General features: G+C 51.4%; 2 protein-coding genes across 23 annotated transcripts; one reads left to right on the forward strand and one right to left on the reverse strand.

The window, feature by feature from the left end:
* Positions 1–1,530: 1,530 nt before the first annotated feature.
* On the forward strand, positions 1,531–14,319 carry ATXN2L (ataxin 2 like). Of its 22 annotated transcripts, none has more exons than XM_072753555.1 (24): positions 1,531–2,374; positions 3,914–3,950; positions 4,132–4,188; positions 4,276–4,347; positions 4,695–4,845; positions 5,222–5,346; positions 6,197–6,288; positions 6,702–6,902; positions 7,617–7,792; positions 7,964–8,077; positions 9,171–9,368; positions 9,458–9,529; positions 9,992–10,062; positions 10,249–10,544; positions 10,623–10,692; positions 11,186–11,332; positions 11,452–11,524; positions 11,621–11,808; positions 12,121–12,250; positions 12,336–12,457; positions 12,608–12,820; positions 13,003–13,192; positions 13,396–13,555; positions 13,801–14,319. In XM_072753555.1, exons 1-23 carry the CDS (start codon positions 2,073–2,075, stop codon positions 13,548–13,550), a joined length of 3,252 nt encoding a protein of 1,083 aa, XP_072609656.1. In that variant the 5' UTR covers positions 1,531–2,072; the 3' UTR covers positions 13,551–13,555; positions 13,801–14,319. The 22 variants fall into 22 exon arrangements, with proteins under 22 accessions (XP_072609656.1, XP_072609661.1, XP_072609662.1 ...); XM_072753553.1 differs by having other exon boundaries at positions 1,923–2,374; positions 9,153–9,368; XM_072753554.1 differs by having other exon boundaries at positions 1,923–2,374; positions 9,153–9,368; positions 13,824–14,319.
* A 1,810-nt stretch (positions 14,320–16,129) lies between these two features.
* TUFM (Tu translation elongation factor, mitochondrial) lies at positions 16,130–20,606 on the reverse strand. Its single transcript, XM_026011085.2, has 11 exons — positions 20,517–20,606; positions 19,593–20,287; positions 19,295–19,489; positions 18,673–18,839; positions 18,315–18,419; positions 18,061–18,225; positions 17,779–17,911; positions 17,593–17,697; positions 17,329–17,480; positions 17,102–17,221; positions 16,130–16,492 (listed from the first exon to the last, which is right to left on the reverse strand). Exons 2-11 carry the CDS (start codon positions 19,633–19,635, stop codon positions 16,319–16,321), a joined length of 1,359 nt encoding a protein of 452 aa, XP_025866870.1. The 5' UTR covers positions 19,636–20,287; positions 20,517–20,606; the 3' UTR covers positions 16,130–16,318.
* Positions 20,607–26,993: the final 6,387 nt, after the last annotated feature.

The following is a 26,993-nucleotide window of genomic DNA, read 5'->3' on the forward strand; positions in this document are numbered from 1 at the left end:
CTGCCTATGTCTCTGCCTCTCTCTGTCTCTCATGAATGAATGAATAAATAAATAAAATCTAAAAAAATAAAAAGAAAAAGGGCAAAGTGTGCCATGGAAATGGGAGTTTCATGAGGCTAAGACTTAGAATTTGAGGGTAGGAGCAGGATGTACCTGGGGGGAGACAGAAGTGGTGTAGAGAGGCTGGAGTGAGGCACGGCACTCGATGCCAGGAATACCAGGAGAACACTGGGCTGTGTTATTTAAGCATCCAGGAGACAGAGTCTTAAAGACACCACTCAGATCCATTCACTTCACAAGTATTTAATCAACTACCTGCATTGTGCTAGATACTGCAGGAACGGTATCAGTAAGGTCCCATAGGGAGTGGACAGAAACAAAAAGAATTAAAGGAGTTCTTAGAATGAAACGGGGAAATCTGCCAGCCAAGCACAGGAGGAGAACGTAACACACTTGAAGCCTGGAGGTAGATGGGAGAGAAGGAATACTTCCCAAAAGTAAGGCTGACTTTTAGCTAGGTATGTGCCTGTTGGTGGTAGAGGGCTTGGGAAGGGTTCCAATGCTAATGTCTGGAGCGAAGGGAGATTGAGATATAGGGAGACTGAGATATCCAAAGTTTCATTGGGATTAAGACCACAGACTCATCACTGCTCTACTCCACTCTCCACACAGCCAGGAGTAATCCTCTAGAAATGCAAATCTGACCTCCTGGTTTTCTGTGAAAGGCTCCCTGCTCCTTTGAAGACAATGTCCCAGTCTCCTTAAAATCTAGTCCCAGGTTCCTTACCTCTCCAGCCTCATTTTTTTTTTTAATCTCTTTAATTTTATACTTCTGCCACGCTTTTTCTTAACTTGCCACATTCCCCTGCCTAGAAATCCATCACCCAACGCCGGATTCAGTGTCACTCCTCTGCTCTCATGGTGCCCTATGCTTCACCTAGTAGATGTCCTCTGTCTACCACTAGCTTTACCTCGGGGAGGACAGGACGTGCTTAAATGACGGTTGTATCCAACGCATTCAGCCCCGTGTTCTAACGCCCCACTAATTTTGAGGCCATGAAGCCTGGTTTCATTGAAGAGTTGAATGAGGATTTTTGAATTACACCTATAGGTACTCTGGGCTTCTGTCTCTGTTACTACGGTGTAAGGGTTCGTTCTAGGGCACGGAGAAACCATTTAGGTATTAAACCGTCGACACTTAAAATGATTTCGGATTTAGCGCAGATCTATCTGTAACATGCGGCGTTTCAAGCCGGTAACTCTTAAGGTCCGCCAGTCTTCTACTTAAAGCAGACAAGGTCAAGAGTAACCGCTCACGACACCTCCGACCGGCCTAAGAGGGGCGGACGCGTGTTTAGACTCGGGATTTCTTTGCACTAGACTCCGCCCACGGGCCCCCAAACGGCGGAAGAACCGCACGCCCGCCGTGACAGCTCACACTGCGGCGGAGGCATCCCGACGCTACGCCGCCGGCGGAGGCGGGGCGGCCGGCTCTTCCTTCCTCGCGGCTACTTCGGCTCCTCCCCCAGCGCTTCACACGCTCATTGTGAAGCGACAGCGGCCGCCAACCTCTAGGGCTGTTTGAGACCTAGAGACCCTAACCCCTTGGCGCGCGTGAGCGCCCGCGCCGCTCCTTCCGCACCCCAAGGGCCGGGGGCGCGCGCGAGACTCGCCTTTTTATTCCCCCCTCCGGCCCGGAGCCAACCGCCCCGGCGCGCGCGGACCTCTGGCGCCGCCGCTCCCTCCTCCCCGCCCCTCCCCCGTCGGGAGCTCCCGCCCGCGCGCTCCTCCTCCTCCCCTTTCCCCGGCGACGCGCACGCGCGCCAGGCCGGCTCGCGCCCTCTCGCTTTCCTCCGGCCCGCGAGACCCCCCTCCCCTTCCGCCTCGCGGCGCTTCCTCGCGCCGCGGTCTTCTCTATCCACCCCTGACATCGCGGGGCTCCCCCCGCGCCCGCCAACGGCGGGTCCCCGGCTTCCCGAGCCCCCTTGCTTCCCGCGCTCTCCGGCGGGGGCCTAGCCCCGGCCTCCTCTCTCCCTCCCTTCCCCCTAATTCCCCTTCCGGACGCTGCCATCATGTTGAAGCCTCAGCCGCCACAACAGACCTCCCAGCCCCAGCAGCCGCCCCCCACGCAACAGGCCGTGGCCCGCCGGCCTCCCGGGGGTACCAGCCCTCCCAACGGCGGCCTCCCGGGGCCCTTGGCCTCCGCCTCGGCTCCCCCAGGGCCTCCCGCGGCCGCTTCTCCCTGCCTGGGGCCTGCAGCCGCCGCCGGGAGCGGGCTCCGCCGGGGAGCCGAGGGCATCTTGGCGCCGCAGCCGCCGCCGCCGCAGCAGCAACATCAGGAGAGGCCAGGGGCAGCGGCTATCGGCAGCGCCAGGTGAGGAGGGGTGGGCTTCCGGGCGCTGGTGCCGAGGCTGCGGGACGGCGGCGGCGGCGGCTCCGGCTCCGGCCCAGCGGCCGGGACCCGAGGACCCTGCGCGAGGCGGGTACCCAGTCCGGCCACCTTGGCGGGGCGCCGGGGGGGGAGTGGGGAACTCCCGCGAGGCTAGGGGCGGGCCCCCTCCGGTCCTAACAGGTCGGAGGGAAAGGGTCCCCGCGCGGCCACCGGGACATTTGGGGGCCGTGCTCAGCTCTCAGAGCCTCGTTGGGCCTCGGGGCTCGGGCCCTAAGGGCAGGCGGGGCGCATCCCCCCAGCGCCGTCAAAACGAGGCTTTGGGGGGGCGAGGAGGTGATCGGGGTCCCCGGCTCCATTACCACGAAGGGTCTCGCGGTCCCCGGCTTCAGCCAATAGGGAGTCAGCTGCGGGAAGGGGTCCCCGGCCGTAGCCAATGGAGGGGGGCGCGCGGCCCACAGTTTGGCCAATGGGGAGGGAGGGACTTGGGAGCGGGTTGCTACCTCCCCGTTCCCGGTCTGGCCAGTAGGAGGGGAGCGGGGTGGGCGGGGGGACGGAAGGAGGGACGACTGGGAGGACTGCGGGCTGGGAACCTCCAGCGCGCGCGCGCTCTCCCCGTACGTGCGCGCGGATGCTCTGTCTCATGACCCGGGCATTCGTGAGCCGAGGGTAACCTATAGAGCAGGGTTTGGAAGTGTGCGTGGACGGGTTCGCCTGGTGTTTGTGGATGAGTCGTGGACACCGCACTCGGTTCCTTCTGTGTTTGGGTTAATGGAATTGAGAGTGGCGGTACACGCAGGCGCAGTGGGTTCTGGTCGCGGGAGGGGGGATTTTGGAGGCCCGTGGGCTTTACTGCGCAGGCGCGAACCGGGCGAGGCCTCCCCGTGGATGGCTTTTGCGGCTGCGCTGTCCCCCAGCCCCGCCAACGGCCCCCTCATCGCCCTCCTCAACCGCCGGTTACATCAGCCAGCGAGGAGCAGGGTAACCAGGCGATCGGTGACCCCTCCTAGAGTGGGTGGTATTGAGTAAAAGGGGTCGAGAAGGGTGGGTTGTAAAGGGAGTACCCTCCTCCCAGACTTTGGGGCGTAAGGCTGGTGAAAATGATTGTCTTTTCCGTTTGAGGGGTAACGTACCTGAGCTAGGTGGTTCTGAATCTGCATTCCCTGAGCTTTCACCTCTATGTCTAGGGTGGATTGTTGGTTAACGACTACTGTAGCATTGCTTTCTTGGAAGCATGAGGCCCTGGTCTCTTGGAGAAAGTGAGAAGGTTGTGAATTGACAACCGTTGTTGATCAAGGTCTTATTTTTAGTGGCATTTGGTGGAAACGTGTTTCCTGACTTTTACTGTCTATGCCTTTCTTCCTCTGAAACGTGAGAACTTGAAAATCTTGTTGATTAATTGGTTGGTAGTCTAAATTATTTTCTCAGGATATGTGGTTCTAGGAAACCGAGTTCTTTGAAATTAATTCTATAAGAGGGATTGAATGTGGTTAAGTAACTAGTTTCTCGTTTCCTTTCTCACAGGGGACAAAGCACAGGAAAGGGACCCCCACCGTCACCGGTGAGTGCCACCCCTCACCCCCAAAGTACAGAGGAACGTGTGGGGATATAGGACAGATCATGTGCACAAATAGTTGGGCTCAGAAGAGCTGGCGCCCAGCACATACAAAGTGAGTGTGAGTGGAGTGTGGGTATTCAGAAGGAAGGTGAAGTGCTGACTAGCTCTTTTATGTTGTTGATAGGTGTTCGAGGGTGTCTACAACAATTCCAGAATGCTGCATTTTCTTACAGCTGTTGTGGTAAGTTGGTAGCTAAACCCTAGGTTGTTTGAGACAAGTAAAGCGCCAGTTTGCTGGAGACACTTTTCTCTTTCCCCACTCTTCCAGGGCTCCACTTGTGATGTAAAGGTGAAGAATGGTACCATATATGAAGGTATCTTCAAGACTCTGAGCTCAAAGGTTAGTGTACTCAAAATAGTTTATTTTTGGAATTTCATGGGAGGAGGAGGATGAAATAAGCTCACTGGAGATGTGAGTTGAATGGCATTGGACAGCATTGTGTTACTCATTTCTGTAGCTCTGTGCCAGAGTGGTGCTGGAAGCAATAAGAAATGTGGGTTGGAAATTTGAGGACTGGGTACTTTAATGTTAAAAACTTAGTGCTGGGCTGATGTTGAGAAGGCTGTTTGTGCGAGACAGTGTGGTGTTGGGACAAGGTTGGAAAGAGTAAAAGAAAAATAGTCATATATTTACCATCACATTTCTTGATATTGACCCTTTACTATTCGGGAATGGGACTTTTATAGTTTGAACTAGCAGTAGACGCTGTACACCGGAAAGCATCTGAGCCAGCAGGTGGCCCTCGTCGGGAAGACATTGTGGACACAATGGTGTTTAAGCCAAGCGATGTCATGCTTGTCCACTTCCGGAATGTTGACTTCAATTATGCTACTAAAGGTATTGGGTTTTTATGTCAGACTAGAGAGCAGAGAGCAATTACATAATGACTTTTTTTTTTTCCTTTCCCCTTTACCATCTTTTTGTCTGAGGAGATGGGCTAGATTTTTCTTCTTGACAATATGTCTTGATGTCTAAGTTACAGTGGGATGAATTTCTGGCCTGTGTTGCGATTCTTCATGTTTTCCTTGCTTTGTTTTCAACTCCTTCCTCTTGAACTCTTAAGATGAGTCTTGTGCTGCACCCGCCACATTCTCCCCTCCCCCAACCCTGACACACTTTTCTCTGCTCCCCAACTACTTACTGGGGGTGGGAGTGTTGGAAGAAGGCTGTGAAAGAATCCCCTGACTCCTGATCTTTGACTCTACCCCCACAGACAAGTTCACTGATTCAGCTATTGCCATGAACTCAAAGGTGAATGGGGAGCACAAAGAGAAGGTGCTTCAGCGCTGGGAAGGGGGCGACAGCAACAGCGATGACTATGACCTCGAGTCTGACATGGTACAGCCCCCTTTCCCTGAGAACCTGAGAGCAGGGCACTCTGCTGCCCGAGTGTGGGTTGTTGACCATGATGTCACTCTTGAACCAAGAGTGCTTCTGGGGAGGGAGAGAAAAGTCTTTTACTGTTGCCCATTGATGGCTGTCAGTTTCCAAGCAAAAAGCTACAAAAAATAATAGCAAAAATTTGTATTCTACCACTATCTGTGATTGACAGCTATTAGCATTTGCTTGAAGATTTTTTTTTTCTTCAATTTAACAAAGCATAGGCAAGATTGTGGACCATGTAGACCCATATACCTTCTAAAAACAAATATTTTGCATCATTTAAAAATTCTTATGAGTTAATGCATTGTTACACTTTATTTCATTTGCACAAGAATTTGTTTTCCCTGCTTGTTTTTGAATTGTTTTTCATGTTGGTGTATAGATCTAGTTATTGCTTTTAACTTCCATCTACTTGTGCTTATATGTGTACACATATATGTATATACAACAAAACATGTTTATCTTTTTGTTTACTGATTGGTACTTGTTGCCATTATTTTGCTGTTAAAAATAGTGCCTTACTGAACTTAAGAATGTGTGTCCCCATGTACACCTATGCCAAATTTTTCTAGCACATAAACCCGGAAATGGATTTGTTAGGTCTTAAAACTTTGGTTTTACTTGTTGCCAATCTGTGCTACAAATTGGTAGTACTGTTGATATTCCTACCAGCCTTGTTCCTTCCTATTTTTCTATTCTTGGTGTGGTCAGATTTGTGTGTTTTTCAACCTGGTGTTGGAGAATGACAGGTCATTGTTGTTTTCCTTGCTGAGTTTTAAAAACATTCTACTGCATCCCTCCTCAGTCCAACGGATGGGACCCCAATGAAATGTTCAAGTTCAACGAGGAGAACTATGGTGTGAAGACCACCTATGATAGCAGTCTTTCTTCTTACACGTGAGTGTCTTGGTACTTCCCACATGGTGTAGTTTGAGGCATGGGGTCATAGCATTTGTTCATGCTTTTCTGGGTGTCCAGGTTGCCTTTGCCACACTCCTGGTCTGCTTTATGTGTAATTGTCCTCTCAAAATATCAGGCCATCTCATGGGTAGAATTAGCTGCTGCTTGTCCATTCATCCATACTTTTTCTCTAGAACTTAACCCATGCTTAGATAATACTCTTCTAGTTCAGAGAGAGGCCTTGTTGCCCCTCCTGGGACCTAGTAGGTGCCCATTATATATGTGCTGAGTTGCTGGAGGGCTTAAACATCTGTATACTTGAGCTGCTGATAGGACTGGCAAATGTTTTTCCTTTCTCTTCTCTTGTCCCCTGACACTGGGGTGGTGCTGGCCTATGGTGATCCTCTCAGAGTACCCTTGGAGAAGGACAACTCCGAAGAGTTTCGTCAGCGGGAGCTGCGTGCAGCCCAATTGGCTCGAGAGATTGAATCAAGCCCCCAGTACCGCCTGCGGATCGCCATGGAGAACGATGATGGACGCACTGAAGAGGAGAAGCATAGTGCAGTCCAGCGGCAGGGTTCAGGACGAGAGAGCCCCAGCCTGGCATCTAGGTGATTGCTGGGGACAGCTTGGTGTGTTTGGGGTTCTGGATGCTCCAGGGATTGGGCCAAGAGCTTTGTATGCTCCTATTTAAGCTTCACGGCCATGTGAGATGTAGGTTAGTACATAGTTACTCCCAATTTGCAGGTTTAAGAATGGAGGCCTCCAAGGGAGTGACCAGCGGAGGACGCTCCGTGTCCACGCTCAGCCCCACGCCGGCCCTTCCCGCTGGGCCTTGGGGGGAAAAAAATGGAGGCCTAGAGCAGATGAGTAATTTTCCCAAAGTAACAAAACTAAAACTTACAGATTAAGGGAAAAGTATTGAGTTTTGATAGTCTTTTTTTTTTTCTCTGCACATTCATTCATATGTGTACATCTTCTTTAAAGTAAATGAAATCAAAGCGTACATGATGTTCAATAACTTGTAAAAGCCATACTTTGAACTACGCTGTGACTCTATTTTTCTCATAGGTGAGGAGTGGTAGAACTGTGGAGGTTGGTCAGGTCAGCATTGAGGCAACCTAAGGTCATAAGCTTATAGCTACAAAACATTTAACCAGAACAGATCTTCAAGCGGGGTAGTGCAAAAAGCTGGAACTAGGCTCTTTTGTATGCATGTGTGCACGCATGCATGTGTGCGTGTGCACTTTTAGAAGGAAAGGTTTCATCTTCCAAAATGTGTGGAATTTATGACTAATTGACCATACTTGAACTCTCTCCCCTAGGGAGGGAAAATACATCCCTCTACCCCAACGAGTTCGGGAAGGTCCTCGGGGAGGAGTTCGATGCAGTAGTTCCCGGGGTGGCCGGCCTGGCCTTAGCTCTCTGCCGCCTCGTGGCCCTCATCACCTTGACAGTAGCAGTCCTGGCCCAGGTTCTGAGACACGTGGTATCAATGGAGGTGAGTTACCAAGCAAGCAGGCTTTTGTTAGGGGGGTAGAAAAGAGGAAGGGAAGGAGGTGGGAAGGATCATTGAAAGGGTACATGATGGGGCTGGAAGGGTGATGTGTTGGTGATAATGTAATAGCAGATACTCTGCCTCTTTTTTCCCATCTTAAAAAAAAAAAAATAGGCCCTTCCCGCATGTCCCCTAAGGCACAGCGGCCTCTGAGAGGTGGTGCCAAGACTCTGTCTTCACCTAGCAGTAGGCCTTCTGGAGAAGCTTCTGTTCCACCTCCTCCTGCAGGTAAAATTTCAGTGTTATATATGAAGAAACAAATTGGTGGGGGGCTATAAGTATCAGTTGTGGGAATACTGAAATGGGAGACAGTTTCAAGATATGAGATTTTTTTTTTTAAGATTTTATTTATTTTAATCATGAAAGACAGAGCGAGAGAGAGAGAGAGGCAGAGGGAGAAACAGGCTCCATGCAGGGACCCCGACGTGGGACTCGATCCCTGGTCTCCAGGATCACGCCCTGGGCCAAAGGCGGCGCTAAAGCGCTGGGCCACTGGGACTGCCCCAATATGAGATGTTTTATAGGGGCTTGGATTTATGCTTTTTTAGGAAATAGTTTATTTCCCTCATGTAGAAATGCCAGCACAGCAATCCACGGCTTGCGTTTGGCTGGCAGATGTTTTTTGTTCGTTGTCAGGATGCCTGGCTGGCTCAGTCGTGGAACATGTGATTCTTGATCTTAAGGTTGTGAGTTCAAGCCCCACATTGGGCCAAGTCTCCTTTTAAAAAAAAAAAAAAAAAAGTCAAACTTAGCTATCAACATTTTAAAACAGGTTTCAAACAGGAGACAAAATTTCTGGTTTCTTTGGAAATACAGAAAGTTCTTTAAAAAAAAAGTTCTGCAAACACTGAACAGTATCCTGACAGCATGATCCTAGTTAGTTGGGGCTGCTGAGTTGTGACTGCCTTTATAAACATTCCGATCGGGATCCCTGGGTGGAGCAGCGGTTTGGCGCCTGCCTTTGGCCCAGGGCGCGATCCTGGAGACCCGAGATCGAATCCCACGTCAGGCTCTCGGTGCATGGAGCCTGCTTCTCCCTCTGCCTGTGTCTCTGCCTCTCTCTCTCTCTCTCTGTGACCATCATAAATAAATAAAAAAATTAAAAAATAAAAATAAAAAATATACATTCCGATCTCTTACAGTGCCCAAGAGTCCATCTTACCTGCATTTGTCACCTGTCTGTTCTCTTGGGCATTTAGGTTTGTGTCCTTGCATATAAAAAAAAAAGTGGATAAACTTTCCTTGTGTTTCTGATGGGTTTCCTATGCCCCTTACTTATTGACCAGCAGTAACCATCGTACAGCTTTCCCTTTTCTTGCAGTGGGCCGGATGTACCCCCCGCGCTCTCCCAAGTCGGCTGCCCCTGCCCCAATCTCAGCTTCCTGTCCTGAGCCCCCCATCGTCGGCTCAGCAGTACCGACCTCTTCAGCTTCCATCCCTGTGACGTCTTCGGTTGTGGATCCTGGGGTAGGCTCCATTTCCCCGGCTTCTCCAAAGATCTCATTGGCCCCCACAGATGGTAAGAGCCAACTGGATGAGGGCTTGTGGACAGTGTGAAGTGTGGTTCTGGACAGAAGGACCTTCAGGCATGTGTCTTGTCTTGCTCAGTAAAAGAACTTCCAGCCAAGGAACCTGGGAGAACTCTGGAGTCCCAGGAGCTGTCCCGGATAGCTGGGAAAGGTGAGGATTTTGTTTTCTGAGGTGTAATGTCCCTTTGATTAGGAGAGCACTTCAGATAGTTAAGTGTCTGCCTTCGGCTCAGTCATGATCCCAGGGTTTTGGGATTGAGCCCCCGCATTGGGCTCCCTGATCGGCAGGGTCTGCTGCTCCCTCTCCCTCTGCTCCTTCTCCCTGCTTTTGCGCACGTGCGCGTGTGCTCTCTCTCTCTCTCCTCTCTTTCTTTCTCGCTCTCTCCTCTTCTTTCTCTCTCTAAGAAAATGAATAAAATCTTTTAAAAAAGGTAACGAGAGTTGTGGGGGTTCAGAAACAGCGTGTGGTTGGTTGTGTGATCCTGATTGGCTTTATAGAACTCATGAGTTTTTTTTTTTTTTCCTTGTTTTCTTTGTCCTTTGGGGTACTGGCATTGTTACCACCTTTTAGAAGAGAAATGTATATTTTTTCCTTTTTCCCTGTCTGTCCTAGTCCCTGGCCTTCAGAATGAACAGAAACGCTTTCAACTGGAAGAGCTGAGAAAGTTTGGGGCCCAATTTAAGGTGAGGAGTGTGAGAAAGAGCCAGGGTTGTTAGGATGAAGGTGGTAAGGGGGCTTATAGAAGAGGCGAGGCACAGGACTAGGACCAGGGGGGATAGATGAGAGCAAGTAAGGATGCAAGAAGGGAGGCCAAGCCTGGGGTCCAAACCGGCTGTCTGGGTACTCTATGTGTGCTGCTTTCCTTCCAGCTGCAGTCCAGTAGCTCCCCTGAGACCAGCCTGGATCCTTTTCCTCCCCGGATCTTAAAGGAGGAGGCCAAAGGGAAAGAGAAGGAGGTTGATGGTCTATTGACTTCAGAGCCAGTGGGGTCCCCGGTCTCCTCCAAGACGGAGTCTGTATCGGATAAAGAGGACAAGCCGCCCCTGCCACCAGCAGGAGGCACTGAGGGGCCAGAGCAGCCCCCGCCACCTTGCCCAAGCCAAACTGGCAGCCCCCCAGTGGGCCTCATCAAGGGAGAAGACAAGGATGAGGGCCCAGTTGCTGAGTGAGTAGGATGGGGAGCTGGGTGGGCATTAAGGGAGAGGAGCAAGCCGTGAAGATTGACTTTCCTCTTTCCTCACAGACAAGTGAAGAAATCAACACTGAACCCCAACGCCAAGGAGTTCAATCCCACAAAGCCTCTGCTGTCTGTGGTGAGATGGGATGGGGAAATGAGGACTGGTTTCCTGAGAGGCTTGAGAGTTGGGGTGATAGAACATGGGGGAGGGGCTGTGAAAGTTGGGCTACTCTGGGGAAAACAGGTGTCACGCTTGGGAATGAAGGGTCATGATATTTCTGAGGAGTGTTTATATGTTTCTCCCTGAGGTTTAGGGGGTTCAGCTCAAGGAAAATGTGAGTTGGGGTAGTTAAGTGTGGATTTCATTCAGGCCCCTGATTTGGTTCGAACTCCTGTACTTAAAAAAAAAAAAAAAGCTTGGTGATCATGGAAAAACTATTTAACTTTTTTGCCTTGGTTTCCTCACCTATAATTTGAAAATGCCTGTCTTCTGGTGTCCAATGTGAGGCTTAACCAAGATACAGGGTGGAATGCATCTGGCATGCAGCACTGTGAGTGCTGTATTGCTGTTTAGGCACTGGAGGGGTATACGAAAAGCAAAATTCCGTGTCTTCCCTTGTCTCTTACAGAATAAATCGACCAGTACCCCAACTTCTCCGGGGCCCCGAACTCATTCAACTCCCTCTATCCCGGTGCTGACAGCAGGCCAGAGTGGGCTCTATAGTCCCCAGTACATTTCTTACATACCTCAGATCCATATGGGACCAGCTGTTCAGGTAAGAGAGACTGAGCCAGGTCTGGAGTAAGGCTCAGTTGGGCTGGTGAGGACCAGATGAGGTCTGTTCTGGGCATTTGTGAGCAAGGTATTCAGCTTCATCTGTGTTCTTGTCCCTAGGCACCTCAGATGTATCCATATCCTGTATCCAACTCTGTGCCTGGACAGCAGGGCAAGTACCGGGGAGCAAAAGGTGAGCAGAGTTCGCAGGCTGGTTGGTGGGGCTGCCCCATTCATTGCCTCCAGATGGAGCTTGAGCTTGAGCTTCGCACTCTTTCCCATACCCCAGGCTCCCTGCCCCCCCAGCGCTCGGACCAACACCAGCCAGCCTCAGCCCCTCCGATGATGCAGGCCGCCGCTGCTGCTGGCCCACCTCTGGTGGCTGCCACACCTTACTCTTCCTACATCCCTTACACCCCGCAGCAGTTCCCAGGCCAGCCTGCCATGATGCAGCCCATGGCCCACTACCCTTCGCAGGTGACCGAGGCACAGGGAGGATGTGGGGGTGGGGTGGGGAACAGAGCTAAGGATCACATCTGTCCATCACCCAGACTCAGTTGGCTGAGAGAGGCCAGCAGTGTTCTGCGAGTCAGACTTGGGCTTCAGTCCTCACTGTGGTAGGACCTGTAGCAAGGTGCTGCTGTTCTTTGCAGTACAGAAAAAATAGTATCTCCTTGTTGGGGTCACTGTGAATGTTATAAAGGAGTGGTTATGACAAGGCCAGAATTGTGCTGTACCCGGGTTCTCAGGTGGCAGAATGTGCTGACCACTTCTCTCTTGCCCCTCTAGCCGGTGTTTGCCCCCATGCTTCAAAGCAACCCACGCATGCTGACTTCGGGGAGCCATCCCCAGGCCATTGTGTCGTCCTCCACTCCTCAGTACCCTTCTGCAGAGCAGCCCACCCCCCAAGCCCTCTATGGTGAGTTCTGTGTCCTTCTTGGACTATGCTCCTTAGCTGCCTCCAGTGTGCTTAGCACTGATTCTCTCCCTCTTTCCTGCTGTAGCCACTGTTCACCAGTCCTATCCACACCATGCCACGCAGCTCCATGCCCACCAGCCGCAGCCGGCCACCACACCTACTGGGAGCCAGCCGCAGTCCCAGCATGCGGCCCCCAGTCCCGTCCAGGTGCCTGCCCTGGGAGATCCCGAGTGGTCGGGGCAGAAGGGGGTAGCTGGAAGAGGGGGTTGGAGTCCCAGGGGAGGTTCAGGGTCAGTGGGTGGTAGCCCTGGCACCTGAGGAGCGGGGTGGCACTCACCCTTCCCCTCCCCCTAACAGCACCAGGCGGGGCAGGCCCCACACCTGGGCAGTGGACAGCCACAGCAGAATCTGTACCACCCAGGGGCCCTGACAGGCACGCCGCCTTCTCTGCCACCGGGACCTTCTGCCCAGTCCCCTCAGAGCAGCTTCCCCCAACCAGCCGCTGTGTATGCCATCCATGCCCACCAGCAGCTGCCCCACGGCTTCACCAACATGGCCCATGTTACCCAGGTAAGAACCCAAGGAACTTACTTTCTATGCTTCTGTTTTGCTGTCAGGACTCAGGACCCAGGACCCAGGCCTGTCCTGTTCTTCAATCCTTGGTGTTCCTTTCCTGAGTGCTCTTAACACCGGCATTCTCAGAGCCCATGTCTAGCTTCTGGGTTGCTCACAGCTGTTCTCATTCTCTACAGGCCCATGTCCAAACTGGAATCACAGCAGCCCCGCCCCCTCACCCTGGGGCTCCCCACCCGCCCCAGGTGATGCTGCTGCACCCACCCCAGAGCCATGGGGGCCCCCCCCAAGGCGCGGTGCCCCAGAGTGGGGTGCCTGCACTCTCAGCTTCCACACCCTCACCCTATCCCTACATCGGACACCCCCAAGGTGAGCAGCCTGGCCAGGCGCCTGGATTTCCAGGAGGAGCCGATGACAGGATTCGTGAGTTCTCGTTAGCTGGGGGAATTTGGCATGGAAGAGCTGATGGGCTGCAGGTGGGGCAGGATGCACGGGTTCTGGGAGGGGAGTGAGGGGTCTTGGAGGCAGGGCTGTCCCACAGGGCGCCCGCCGACCTGCACCTGTCTGTGAAGTATGTAGGGTGGGCAGAAGCCACAGTCGCCGCCGCCAGGGGCTTGCTCCTGGCTCTGTCCTTTGCTTCCCTCCGTCCTCGCTCAGTTGTGATCCAGCAGCCCCCCTCCCCACTGCCTCCCCAGCTCTCAGTGACCCCGACTGTCTCCTGACTTAGCCGAGGTAAGGTCAGCGCAGCAGACAGGGCCAGGCTGGGGTGTGGGGGGCTGAGCTGGGCACATGAGTAAGGGCTCTGGCTCACTGGGAAACAGCGATTGATCTGTGCTTCTGACAGCCCCATGAGACACCTTGAGGAGGCCGCTCCTACCCAAACACTCCCCCCACACCCCACACTGGACGGCATTGGATGAAGGGACAGCTGCTTGGGTTCTAATGCTCCTGCTCTCTTCTCTTTCCCCTCCAACCAGTTCAATCTCATCCCTCCCAGCAGCTCCCCTTCCACCCCCCGGGGAACTGAAGATTGTCCTGGCCGCGACCTGAGACCTCCATGAGTGGAGGGAAGAGTGATCTATGTCTCTTCCCCCAAGCAGCTCGGACCAGTCCCAGCTCCCCAATCCCCCCTTTCCCCTGGGGGAGCTGGGGAATTCCTGCCAAGCACCTTGAAGGGGAGGGGCCTCAAGTGGGCAGGGCCAGGGTCCAGCGGGGGTGGGGGGGTTCCTGCTCTGCCCCTGCCTGTCCCCACCCCATCTTGCCCTCCCATCCTCTCATCTATCCCCCGCTGGAGACGGAAGATCTTTTATTTTCTATTATTTATAACCTCAGACTTGGGCCCCCTGTTTCTTTCTTCCCCATTAACTTGAAGTGACCTGTGTGAGAGACAGACAGACAGATGCCCCACAAGGATGGTTGGACAAGGACTTTTACTTTTTATTACATAAAAAATATTAAAAAAAAGTAAAAAAAAATAAAATTTTAAACTAACTTAACCTGCCTGTGGTTTCCTCTGGAGAACAGAGTGAGATGGTAGCTGTGAATTCTTCGGAGGACTGAGGTGGCCCCCAGCAGTGGGGAGAATGTGGCAGGTACGGTCTGAGGATGCTTGTACTGTCACTGCCACGGGTCACCCAGCTTCCCAGTGGCTTTATTCTCGGATGCTGGCCTCATTCTGAGGTATGATTTCAAGTTTTTATTGCTAGTGTGAGTACTTACGAATTTCATCTACCTCTGCACTGAAAAGTGGTTTTGGCTGCTGGAAACAGCCTACAGGGTGCATAGCTGGGAGGTGTGGTGTGTTGGTGGGTGTTGTGAAGACGAGCCCACTGGCAGAAGAGGGGAGATGCCTGGGTTGAGGAGCCTGGTTTAGGGGAGCAAGAAACTAAACCAGGGCCTAAATGGCACAAAAGAGCTAGGTTTGGGAATGTGGAAGTGATAGGTTGCAGAAGTGTTTGGTTATTCCCAAGGAAACAGGTTGCAATTTTTACTGTGTCCTGACCTTGGTTTTCTTCTTTTAAGTGAACATCATTTTGCCCTTAGAGCATCAAGGGGACAGGGTTGGTATTCATGGGTAGGTAGAGGTGTTTCAGCTGAGACCAAAGCCAGAGAAGATGGGCTGAAAGCAGGGCAGGAAAAGTAAAGGTTGCATCACATCACGGGGAAGAGATCCAGTGTGAGTCTGAAAACATAATTGGTGGCCGTGATGTGGGAGGGAGAGGATATATAGAGATAGGGGAAAACAAATGTGCAGGGTTGGGGTCCCCAGCGGAAGAGCTCAGGGGCTGGCACTAGGGGCAAGGGGGCAGCAGGAAAGTCACCTGGGGTCAGGATGGCTCAGGTGCAGATGGGACTGCAGTGCTTTTGGGTGGCCTTGAGGCTCACGGGTAGGTCCCTGCCTTCATGCAGTCAGAAGTCCCACAAAGCTTTGGCTCACCTCAGAAGCTGAGGAAGGGGAGTAAAGCAAACCTGCCCTATTGCTGGATAGTCTTTTGTGAAGCTTTTGTCCTTTGTTTAGCCCACCCACCTCTCTGCCTGTGCTGTAAAGTCACAGATTTCAGTTGTGACTCAAAACAGCTCTTGGGTTGGGCCTAAGAGCCTCTCCTTTTTGGGTGGCTGGTCAGTGCTGAATATACTCATTTGTCAGGAAGTAAGGTTGAAAGGGGTGCCCTGCCCTTTAATCCCTGCTGAAAGTTAAGCTTTTTTGTTTTTGTTTGGGGTCAGCATCCTGGCCAATCGTTTCAAGTTTTAAATACATACTCAGCATTTTATTCCCATCCTTTAATTTTAAATTTCAGTACATGTTCAAAATGAAACCTTCACTTTATTATTTCTCAATTCCGTGTCTGAAATGGTAGGGGGGATAACCTACACAGACTTACCAGGTTCCTCCTTTTAAATGCAAGGTGTTGGTTCTAGCAGTGAACTACAGTTCCCACTATCCTAAAGCTTAGACGAGGGTAGGTAGATGTTAACAGCCTCAGTAACTACTACAAGAGGAGAGGTGGGCTTGGCACCTCAGCTGAACACGCGCTGGCTCCAAAGGATAAGTCCCCAGTGTCTCCCATAGGACAGCCAACAATCCAACCACAGTATTTTGCTAGGCAGCCACAACTAACTTCAATAGACCAACTTTGCTCCTTTTCTCAAGTCACTCATAACAGTTGTGACAGCATTAAGACACGAGCTTTTCCAAACTACCAGAGATGAATTGAGGGATCTCACAAGCTCACATGTCCCCAGCTCCATGTTTAAGTTGGAGAGGATGGGGGAGGGAGAAACAAAGGACACAAGACACAACGTCCCTCACTATTCACAGAACAGTTTATTGACCTACCTCACCTGGCAGGCCCTGGGGCCCCTCCTGACCAGGGAAGGGTCAGTCTAGCTGCACTGCTGGGCTGCAGCCCACGCTCTGGGGAGGGAGCATCAGAGCTAGGAGAGAGTGCTGGGCGGTGCGGCCTTCCAACAACAGAGCCAGAGCAGAGGCCAGACTCAACTCCACTTGAGGTTCTTGTCTTCTTCAGTCATGGCTGGTGTCTCGGTGACCAGGCCTGTGCCAATGGTCCGGTTGCCATCTCGCAGGGTGAAACGCTGGCCTTTCTCTAAGATCATGGGCTGCCTCAGGATTAGGCTGAGCTTCAAGTCCTCCCCGGGCATAGCAAGCTCCTGGTGGGGTCAGAGACAGGGTTCATGCATGGCCCTCAGGACACCTTCCCAACTATTTGCTGCCTACTAGAGTTAAAAGTTACAGAAATGTTAACTCAATTGACTTTAAATTAAATAAAAATTCTAAAAAGTTCCAGGAAACGCAGCAGGGCAGTGGGAGTGGGGGGGGGTGGGTGTCTTTCTGGGGAGAGCTTCACCCCAGCTGCCAGGCAGATACAAACAGCATATATGGTGACAGAAAAGGACAAGGTGACCAGTGTTCCTACGGTTCCTTCTTGAAAGTCCAGAAAACTTTGGGTCATGCAGGTTTCTTAGTCACAAGACTTTTCTGAGCCATTATGTGTAGTGGAACTCTCAACAGGGAGAATCCTCTTCTGGAAGATCTTTGTACAGATAAATAAATGATAGGCCATGCTAAGTTTTTCACTGGCCCAGGGAATACTGGGTGGAGACTCTCACTCTAAACCCACCCAGCCATCTTTCCATTACTGGCTTTATACCAATCAAGGAAAAGTCACCCATGTTGTCACATAATTAGAACTGTGAGTAGGTAGAGCTGATACGAAGAGTGTCTTTTCTACTTCTTCACATTCCCTATACCCACCATACCTTCCCTGGTGGCAAGACAACCCGACAGGCCATGTCCCAAGTCAGGGAGAACATGACAGGCATGAAGTGGGACACAAAAGGCTTATGGCGGCCACCCTCTTCTTTGCTGAGGATATAAACCTGCAAGAGAGAGAACAAGGGTGAAGCTATGCTTGGTTGGAAAGACTGCCTCTGCATGGGGCAGTTTGGCTCAGCACTGCCCATCATCATTGTGAGCCCTCCCTCACCTGTGCCTCCACCTTCTGGTGGGGCTGGATGGATCCTGGCTTAGCCATGACCAGGCCACGCCTCAGGTCCTCCCGCTTCAAGCCTCGGACCAGGGCCCCCAGGTTGTCGCCTGCCTCTGCCCTCTCCAGACTCTTGTGGAACATTTCAATACCTAGGAGGGAGGCGAGACAAGGGAGGAGGGTCTAGGGCAGAGGGAAGGCACAAAGGATCTGCAAGGGAAATCCTGGAGCCAGCCCCTGGGTCCCAAGGCATCTTTCCCATACCTGTTACCACAGTGCGAATGTTCTTGCTATGTCCCAGGAACTCACACTCATCTCCCTTCTTCAAAATGCCACGCTCTAGTGTACCTGTCACCACCGTGCCCCGGCCTGGAAAAAAATAGGACAGGACATCAGGTATTCTGGGTCAGGCTATAGCTAGAGAAGGGTGCAAGTGAACAGGGTCCTCACCAGGAATAGAGTAAATGGACTCTACAGGCAGCAGGAAAGGCTTCTCCAGGTCTCGGGTGGGTACTGGGATGTAAGTGTCCACAGCATCCAGCAGCTTCTGCACAGACTTCACGCCTAGCTCGGGGTCTCGTTGCTATGGGGGGAGATGACAGGATTCTGAAATTGTCATTCTGTTCCTCTTACTAAGAGATGCTCCCCAGATTCAAAACAAAGCTCTGGACACCCATCCAGCCCCATCTGATGCCAGTAACAGCCCTTGCCTGACCCCCTACCCCCCCTCACCTCAAGGGCACAGAGGGCAGAGCCTACGATGACGGGGGTCTCTTCTCCTTTGTAGCCAAACTCAGTGAGCAGTTCCCGGATCTCCAGCTCAACCAGCTCCACCATCTCAGGGTCTTGGACAGCATCTGCTTTGTTTACGTACACCACAACATGCTCTACTCCAATCTTGGATGGCAAAGAGAGAGAAATAGTGTCCTGAATGGACCCAATTTCCCACTCTTTCTCTTTCCACCCCTCCCCAGGCTCTTGAGTACCTGTCTGGCCAGAAGCAGATGCTCTCGGGTCTGGGGCATAGGGCCGTCATTGGCCGCCACCACCAGGATGCAGCCATCGAGGGGGGCGGTGCCTGTGATCATATTCTGAGTAGGAGGAGAGGAAACAGCCCAGTTCAAGGACCCCCTCACCTCAGCTCCAAATCCGTCTAACCAAGCACAGCAGTTAGGAATGGAGGCCCACCTTTTTCAGCTATCTCCTTACCACCCACTTTGAGTGGCTATGCCCAGAAATCCAGGACCTCAACCCATGCACCCTGAATATCCTAACCTCCCCACAAGTCCAACATTTTTTCTGGTGGGAGACAGCCCCTGACCCTGTATCCAGCAACACTCTCACCTTAACGTAATCTGCATGACCTGGGCAATCTGTGTGGGCATAGTGGCGGGCAGCAGTGCTGTACTCGACGTGAGCCGCATTAATTGTGATTCCTCGGGCTCGTTCTTCAGGGGCATTGTCAATCTCTTCATATTTCTTAAACTTGGCTCCACCTCCCTCGGCTAAAACTAAGGGGAAGGAGAAGAATAAGCCTCTCAGATGAAGTACCAGAGGTAAGGAGGCAAGGCTTAAGCCACACCGAGTCCCTCCCACCTACTATACAAAAGGACAGTCGGCCAGAATAATGTGTCCATGACACCCTCCCTCAGCTCCTGCAGTGGGTGTAACTCGGGTCAGAGGGAAATGTAACAAGGCCTCATGGTCCAGCCCTGCGACTTCTCTAGGGTAAAGCCTCTGCCTACAGGGTGCTGGCCACGACAAGAGAGAGGCCATTCCGGCTCCTCAGCTTATGCATCACAAAATCTTTCATGTTCAGGAGAAATGTGTTTCCCGCATCTTGCAATCCACCGCCTGCCAGGATTCTGGCTCCTGGGGCCATAACACCTCCAACAGCACCTCCCCAGCTCCAGGTCTCTCCTGCAGGGCGGGCGCTTCCGGACGCCCCCGACCCATCCCCGCTTACTCTTGGTGATGGCCGCGGTCAGTGTGGTCTTGCCGTGGTCCACATGGCCGATGGTGCCCACGTTCACATGGGGCTTGTCGCGCACATAGGTCTTCTTGGCCTCCACGGCCAGGCCACGGCATAAGCGGGGCAGGGCTGGGGCCTTCAGCGGCCGCAACAGACCCTGCAGCAGGGAGGTCGGGCTGGTGCCGAGACCTGCCGGGGCAGAGGCTGGGAGTCAGGGCGTGGGTCCGATCCCGGCCGCTCGCGACAACCCCCACGTGGCCCCGCGCCGCCATGGCCTTCCCCGCCCCCTCACCGCTCAAGAGGGGCGTCGCGCGCAGCAGGGTGGTGGCCGCCATGGTGGTCGTACTCGAGCCCCGAGTGCCGGGTCCCGGGCGCCCGCGCGTGCTGAAAGGGAAGGGCACGGGGGACTGGAGGTCACTTCCGGCGGAAGTGAAGGCCCAGAGGACAAGTCTGGGTCTCTCTAGCCTCCAGTCTTCATGGCCATCATACGACTTCCGGGCGTAGGACCCAAGACAAGGCCGGGAAGGTGCCGGTGTCTCGGGGGCGGGGAGGGAGGGAGGTTTCCACAGCGCCCTCGGGTCTCGCGTGCTGATGAGGGCAAAGCGGTTGTCTCTGGCGGCGACGTAGAGCGTCCGGTCTCTCCCCAGCGCCGCGGAGGCTCACGGGCGTTGTAGTTCCCGGGGCGGCGCGCTGTGTTAGCGCGGGGCCTGGGAGTCAGGTAGGGCTAGGCGGGGTCGGGAGCGAGGGGGCCGGCCTCCAGGAGGCCGAGGCGGCGGCCCAGGCCCGGGCTGCTCGGGGGCGTTCTGGCCTAGAGCCCCCGGGAGGCCGACGCACCGCGCGGGTCTGGCGAGAGATCTGGCGGACGTTGAGCCGCCGCTGGAGGTAGGATCAGGCCCTGCGGCCAGGCTGAGACATACGGGCCTGGAAGCCTTTCGTGGGTAGCGCGCAAATGTAACCCATCTCTCCGCTGAGCCTTTGTTTTCTTATCTGTAAAACGGGAACAGTAGTATCTACTTCGTGGGGAGATACTGACATCTGGCCCTGAGAGGAAATGAGCTGGACAGGAGGCAGCAATGAGCCCAGGGGCCTACGGGCCCCACAGTCCTTGACCCTCAAATACCCGCCCTCGGGCTCACAACCTGCGGGGAGAGACAACTTGGCCGTCCACCCCCGGGGCCCCCCAGCAGGCCAGAGACTAATTCCCTTGATCGCCTACCCAGTTAACGCAGATGGTACCGAGGTGAGGGACCCGCCGCAGGTGCCCATACCCGCAGCCTGAGTCTTTCTTGTTCCTGCAGTGTCCCCAGCACCAAACATAGGGTGGGGCACCCAGTGAGCGCTCAGGAAACTTCTGTTGACTGAACAAGTGAGTGCATACCTCGCAAATGACCTTTAACTTTCACCTCCATCATCTCATCACCCTGGGATGAGAATGGCAGTGCTTAACCCAAATGGTGTTTCCCAAACTCATCAGATCCTAAGACTCCACCCATGGTTTTTGTTTCAAATAGATCCCCTAATTCCTCCCTTGAAGATTATAATTCAGGAGGGCCTGAGCACAGACAGGGAAACTGTATTTATTATACCACACACTGTTTCCCACGCTCCAAAACTCAGAGCTAGAGCTTTGTGTGTGCATCAGGCATTGTGCAAATACTTCGTATAGGCTCACATTCAAAGCACCCATGTTGCCCTGTGTGATTGGAGCCATTATTTCCCCCATTTTACAGGTGAGAAAACTGAGCATCAGGGTGATTTAGGAACTCAATACAGCTAACCTCCAAAAAAGTGTGCACTTAACCACTGCCTGGTACTGTCATTGAGCTGTCAATCTACTGCTCAGATAAAATGAAGAACTTGCTAAGACTTCTGTCCTCCTAGCCCTCCAACCCGTCAACTCTGCTTCGGAAGGGCTGGTGCCATAACTAAAGGCTTTCTTTGTCTTTATTCTGTACCTTTGTCACTCCACTCCTAGGAATTTCTCCTAAAACACTACCTGCCACTATCAGAATGTAAGATTTTGGGGGGAGGGAGTGGCACTTGAACAAATGCTTTCTGTTTTAGTGGTACTGTGTTTATTTGAATGTGTGTTAATTTGGAGGAAAAAAACTGGGATGACAAATACTGAGCTCATTTTTAAAATGAGTCAATTTTTTTAAAAATGAGTCAATTTAAGAAACTATGTGGTAGATGATATGGGTAGTATAACTATATGGCAGATTTGGGGGGCAGATGGTATACGGATGACTGAAATTTGAGAAACATAGCCGCTGGAAAGGAGTCCAAAGGGAGAAGACTTTTTGTTGTTGATGAGCTGTTGACTGTGGCATCCTCTGTAATAGTTGGGATTCCTTGATTTACGAGTAACAATTTACATTGGCTGGTTTACACAGAAGAAGGATGTGTTTAACTGTTTGAGTTAGCTTACAGAATTGTGGGACAGGCTAGAAAAATTACTACCAAGCCACAGAACTGAATCTGACTTGGCAAGAGAAGTGCTGCTCCCGCTACTGCCACCAAACGCAAAAGGCCAGGACTTTGACTTATCTGTGCCACCTACTTGCTCATGGCACCGAAGCCACATCTACATCAAGAAAATGACCTTCCCTTCCGACCCTCCTGCCCCCCAAAGTCAGGCACATTCAAAACCTCCTTTGAATGCGTCTGATTGGAGAAGTCTAGATCATCCTGTGTCTGTGTCAGAGGAGTCTGAGAGAGCTGGCCTCACTTTGATGCTGGAGAACAAGAGTGCTAGCAGGGAATTTCCCCAGGTGTCAGCCGTGCCCAGTGAACCCAGATGTCCTGCATGTGGATGTGGGAGCATGAATCTGGCATAGCCACTAGATGACATAGTAATAGAGGGGGCTCAGAGTTGCAGAGACAAGGGGAGCCAACCGCCTGGAAAAATGCTTGTGAGCAGTGCCAAGTGAAGAAGGAAGGCTGACTGCTGGAGAAACATAGCATGTGGGGGTTGGAGAGGGTTAGGGTTAGAGGAAGAGTGGGGAGTGAGGGGATGAACAGCAAAGGAAATGGGAAAAAAATCAGGACTTTAGTAGGCTGTGAATTTGCTTAGAGAAACATTTTTCTCTTTCAGACCTGAGTTTTTGAGTGATTATAGTTAAAGCCTTTTTTTTTGGTGCAGAATATTGAACTCTTTAAAAAGATACTCTTGAAAAAAAAAAGATACTCTTGAAATCAAATGGCAAATCAAAGGCCAGGAGTCTGTGCGTTTGAGCTCCTGCTTAACGGCCATTTTTCCATCTTCCTACACACAGGGTCTCGAGTTTGCTCAAGGTGGCCCTTTTCCCAGTTCTGAGAATAAATCCTGACAGGTCTCGTCTACTTCTGGTGGTCCCATTCTCTTTGCCAGGGGCTTTGTTTAGGGTTGGGTGTGTGACTTTCTTGGGGCCGGTGATTGGTAAGAGGAGATCTGCTTTGGGGGGCTTCCAGGAAAGGGTCCCTCACTCTGAAGGAGACACCAAAGAGATGGACTGCCTTCTGATTCTGGGTGTTGCTGGGTGGGTCTGGACGCACACTGGACCAAACCTGGAACTGCTCTGCCCATCATATTTCCAGTCAGTGATGAAGCCGAAATCCAGAAGAGGGCAAAACAGGATTTTAGAAGACTGGACTCCTTGTGAAGAGGAATGTCATTATTTAAGCCAGACTGTGTCACAGTTTTCTGTTTGCATTCAAATACCTCCTAACAGATGATCTGTCTTACTGCACTTGATACCCTGAGACATGTTTCTTGGTTTCACTTGTCTGAGACGGAATGGCCTGAGTAGGGCAAGGAATGGATTTCCTTTCTGTCTGTATCCTCCGCTTGGCCACTGTAGGGCTCTGGTTGATTGCGCTTGAACTATTAATGAGCCTTCCAAACTAAAGGGTGCCACCATGTGGTGTGTATAGACCAAACAATCACGTCTAAAACAGAACCCTTCATTCTCTCCCAAGCTCTGCTTACACATCTGAATAAATGGTGCCACCTTTCTAACTTCCCCTCAACCCCAAAGTCTAACCCATTTACTCAGGCCTGCTGGTTTCATCTCCAAAATTATCTCAGATGTGACCATTTCTGTCTATCTCCACTGTTGACCCTGTGGTTCATTCTGGGATCATCTGTCACCTAGGTTAGTTCACAACCTCTACAGCTCCTGTTCTTCTCAATAGCTGGCAAATCCATCCTCCACCCAGTCCTCAAATCAGCCTTTAAAATGTGGATCAGAAGGGGCTCAGTTGGTACAGCATGCAAGTTTGTTTTGTTTTTTTCAGTTTTTTTATCAGAGAGAGAGCAGGGGCAGGGAGGTGGAGCAGAAGGAGAGGGAGAAGCAGGCTCCGTGCTAAGGAGGGAGCCTGTTACAGGACTCAATCCCATGACTGGGATCCCATGACCTAAGCCAAAGGCAGATACTTAACCAACTGAGCCATCCAGGCACCCTCAGCATGTGACTCTTGGTCTTGAGAATGTGAGATCGAGACCCGCCCATGTAGAGATAAGTAAATAAAATAAAAATAAAGATTGCCTTTCAAATTTAAATAAATTAATTAATGTGGATCAGAAATTAACCCTCCCCTTGTGACTCCTTACTATACTTAGAATAAAATCCCAATTCCTACTTTAAATGGGAAAATTGTATGGCAGATGAACTGTATCTCAATAAAGTTGTATAAAAATCCAAACTCCCCCTGTGGCCCACCACTTTGACTCCATCTAGTATGATTTTCCTCACTCCCAGCCACACCGGCCATCCTGTTCTGCAAACATCCCACCACTGTTTCTACCTCAGCCTTCCCTGTCCCTGTTGTGTTCTTCAATGTAGCTTTCCCCAGGGCTGTTTCTTTCACCATTCAGGTCTACCTCAGATACCACCTCTTCTGTCCAAAGTAGCTCCCAGTCATCCTCTTATCAATGGTCCTCTGTGATTTTCTTCATAGCACCTAAATGTCTAAAACTGTCTTAATAGTTTGCTTGTTGGTTGGTTTCTGGGGTTGTTGCTGTTCCCTGTCTCACCAGATCATGACAATCAGAGCTTTTTTTTTTTTTTTTTCTAATTCTGCCAACAGTGCCTGACACTCAGGTGAAGGATTTGTTGAAGCAGCTATGTGTTGAATTATTTCAGTTGAGCATTTATGCTGGGCTTATTAAGTGTCTGATGTTTTCAATGGAAAGCAAGTCTTATAATCACATTCATGTTAAAAATAAACGTGAGCCCCTGTAACTCTTGAAGCCTCTGCTTTATAAAATTGGGAGGGAATGATGAAGTTAAATGTTATGATCTCTAAGGTTTCTTGCAGCTCTGACCTCTAAAGGGAGGGTGGGGTCTGGTGTAACTGGAATGAGTAGTAGGTTGGTCAACAACTTATTGGCAAATGGGGCACTAGGGCCCAGAGCTTTGTCCTCAGCAGACTTATTGGAAACTCAAAGGCATTCTTCACTCTTCCCCACCAGCCAGCCTCAGCAGTGCTTCCTCAGAGATCTCACTGGTTATTCTTGCTGCTAACCCCACTGTACTGCCCTGGCCAGGTCAGCACCATCCCCTTCTGGACCACAGCACTAGTCTCCTCTGCTTCCAGTCCCCACCCACCCCCATACTGGCCCTGGATTTCCTTCCAAACACATAAATCTGATCACCACTACCCCGGTCACTCAGATGTGACTGAAGACATTCCAATTGGAAACACTTTGTGAATATCACACAAAAACAAAGGAGTAGAAGGCACTTTAGAGGTGGCCTAGGTGGGTTGGCCATCCAAGAAGACGCCACACTTTGAAGCCTGAAACAGAAGGACGAAGATTGGCACAAATAGGGGAAATGGTGTATGGAGTGAAGCTGGAGTATTTTAGGCTGTCAAAATGTCCTGAGTGAGAAGAGTATGATTTAGAGGGGCAGGAGGTCCTGACCAAAGCACCAAAGCTGAATTTGACATCCCAGAAAAGACGACATAATAGGAGAAATCCCCATCTCTTGCAATGGGATAGGGTCAAGATGACCTCCAGAAGAATCCCATGAGCAACCACTTCCCCTCCTGTCAGAGACCCTAGTTATTCTTTGTTTTAAGATTTTATTTATTCATGAGAGGAGAGGCAGAGACATAAGCAGAGGGAGGAGAAGCAGGCTCCAAACAGGGAGCCCTATGCGAGACTCGATCCCCTGACTCCGGGATCACACCCTGAGCCGAAGGCAGACGCTCAATCACTGAGCCACCCAGGCATCTACCTAGTTATCCTTTGAAGAGCCACTTTCTGCCGTGCTCAGCCCATCCCAATCTCAGATGAGTGGTCTGTGATCCAGTAATCTATCCCTTGTGATCATAAATACTGGTTCAGGGTTGGTATTCTAGTTTCAATCCCAAGTAGTGCACTGAAGTTCAGTTCTGGCACTAACTGCCCAAAGTTAACTCAGACCCCACAAGTTAAAGGGCTCAGAACTCCACAGACTGACCCCTTTCAGATGTGAGCTGCAGGTGGGGTTCCCCAGCCATCTTCGCTTCTGACCACCCTGCTACAGATCTGGGAGTTTCCCATGGGTTCTCCCCCGCCCCCAGGTGTGATAATTTGCTAGAACAACTCACAGAATGCAGGAAGATGCTATACTTATGATTACAGTTTTATAGTAGAGAATACAAGTCAGGAACAGCCAAATGAAGAGAGGCATAGAGTGAGGTCTGGGAGACCTCGTTTCATTTCTTGGGCATGCTTGATTAAATCATTGCCATGTGACTGAATCTCTAGGTCCTCCTCCCCTTCCCAGAGGTCCAGCTGCCTCAAAATCCCAAGCTTCTGGGGCGCCTAGCTGACTCAGGAGAACATGTGACTTTTGATCTCAGGGATTGTGAGTTCAAACCCCATGATAAGTGTAGAGATTAAGGGATGCCTGGGTAGCTCAGCGGTTGAGCGTCTGCCTTTGGCTCCGGGCGTGATCCCGGGATCTGTGATGGAGTCCCACATTGGGTTCCCCACAGGGAGCCTGCTTCTTCCTCTGCTTATGTCTCTGCTTCTCTGTGTCTCTCGGGAATAAATCAATAAAATCTTTTTTTAAAAAAAAATGTAGAGATTAAACAAACAAACCTTTAAAAGAAATCCCAAACCTCTAATCACCAGGATAGGCTTTTTGGTGACCAGCCCTCATCCTGACGCTATCTAGGGACTTACCATTAGTTATCTCATTAGCTAAAACTCGGGTGTGATCTAAGGAGCACTTCTTGGTACTACTTGGTAAATTCCAAGTATTTTAAAAGCTCTGTGCCAGGAAGCTAGGACAAAACCCAAATTCTTCATTATACCCAGTGACCCAGGTGGAGCTTATGAGAGTCAGTTCTGTTGCATTTGCCAGGGCTATTGGGAAAGCTCTGATCTTTTCCCGCTACAATTGTTAAGCTAGTAGGATGTATGTTTGGAGCTGCTGGTAGCCATCTCGCTACCTACCAGGGGACAATCTGCCTAAGAATTGAGATAGTCCAGAGGGGAGCAGAGCTAAGAGAACAAGTTCAAATGGACATTATTTGAGCCTCTGGCTTCAGCCATGCCTGAAGTCATTCTACCTCTGATTTTTCAATTCTGTGAACCAGTAAGCTCCCTCTGGTTTCATATTTAAATTACTTTAACTTGGGAGTGTGTATGTATGTGTGGTGGAGGGTTCCATTACCGGTAGCTAAAAGCATCCCATCACATCCCCTGTTCCTGAGGAAA

Source organism: Vulpes vulpes, chromosome 3 (assembly GCF_048418805.1).
Source record: "Vulpes vulpes isolate BD-2025 chromosome 3, VulVul3, whole genome shotgun sequence".
Taxonomy (NCBI): Eukaryota; Metazoa; Chordata; class Mammalia; order Carnivora; family Canidae; genus Vulpes; species Vulpes vulpes.

Excerpts from the sequence above, each read along its gene's own strand:
- TUFM (XM_026011085.2), bottom strand. The coding sequence starts at position 19,635 with ATGGCGGCCACCACCCTGCTGCGCGCGACGCCCCTCTTGAGCG. Across the intron at positions 19,490-19,592 it reads CGCGACGCCCCTCTTGAGCG|GTCTCGGCACCAGCCCGACC; the intron begins GTGAGGGGGCGG and ends CTGCCCCGGCAG. Across the intron at positions 18,420-18,672 it reads GTCATGCAGATTACGTTAAG|AATATGATCACAGGCACCGC; the intron begins GTGAGAGTGTTG and ends CCTCCTACTCAG.
- ATXN2L (XM_072753553.1), top strand. The coding sequence starts at position 2,073 with ATGTTGAAGCCTCAGCCGCCACAACAGACCTCCCAGCCCCAGCAGCCG. Across the intron at positions 5,347-6,196 it reads ATGACCTCGAGTCTGACATG|TCCAACGGATGGGACCCCAA; the intron begins GTACAGCCCCCT and ends ATCCCTCCTCAG. Across the intron at positions 6,289-6,701 it reads AGCAGTCTTTCTTCTTACAC|AGTACCCTTGGAGAAGGACA; the intron begins GTGAGTGTCTTG and ends TGATCCTCTCAG.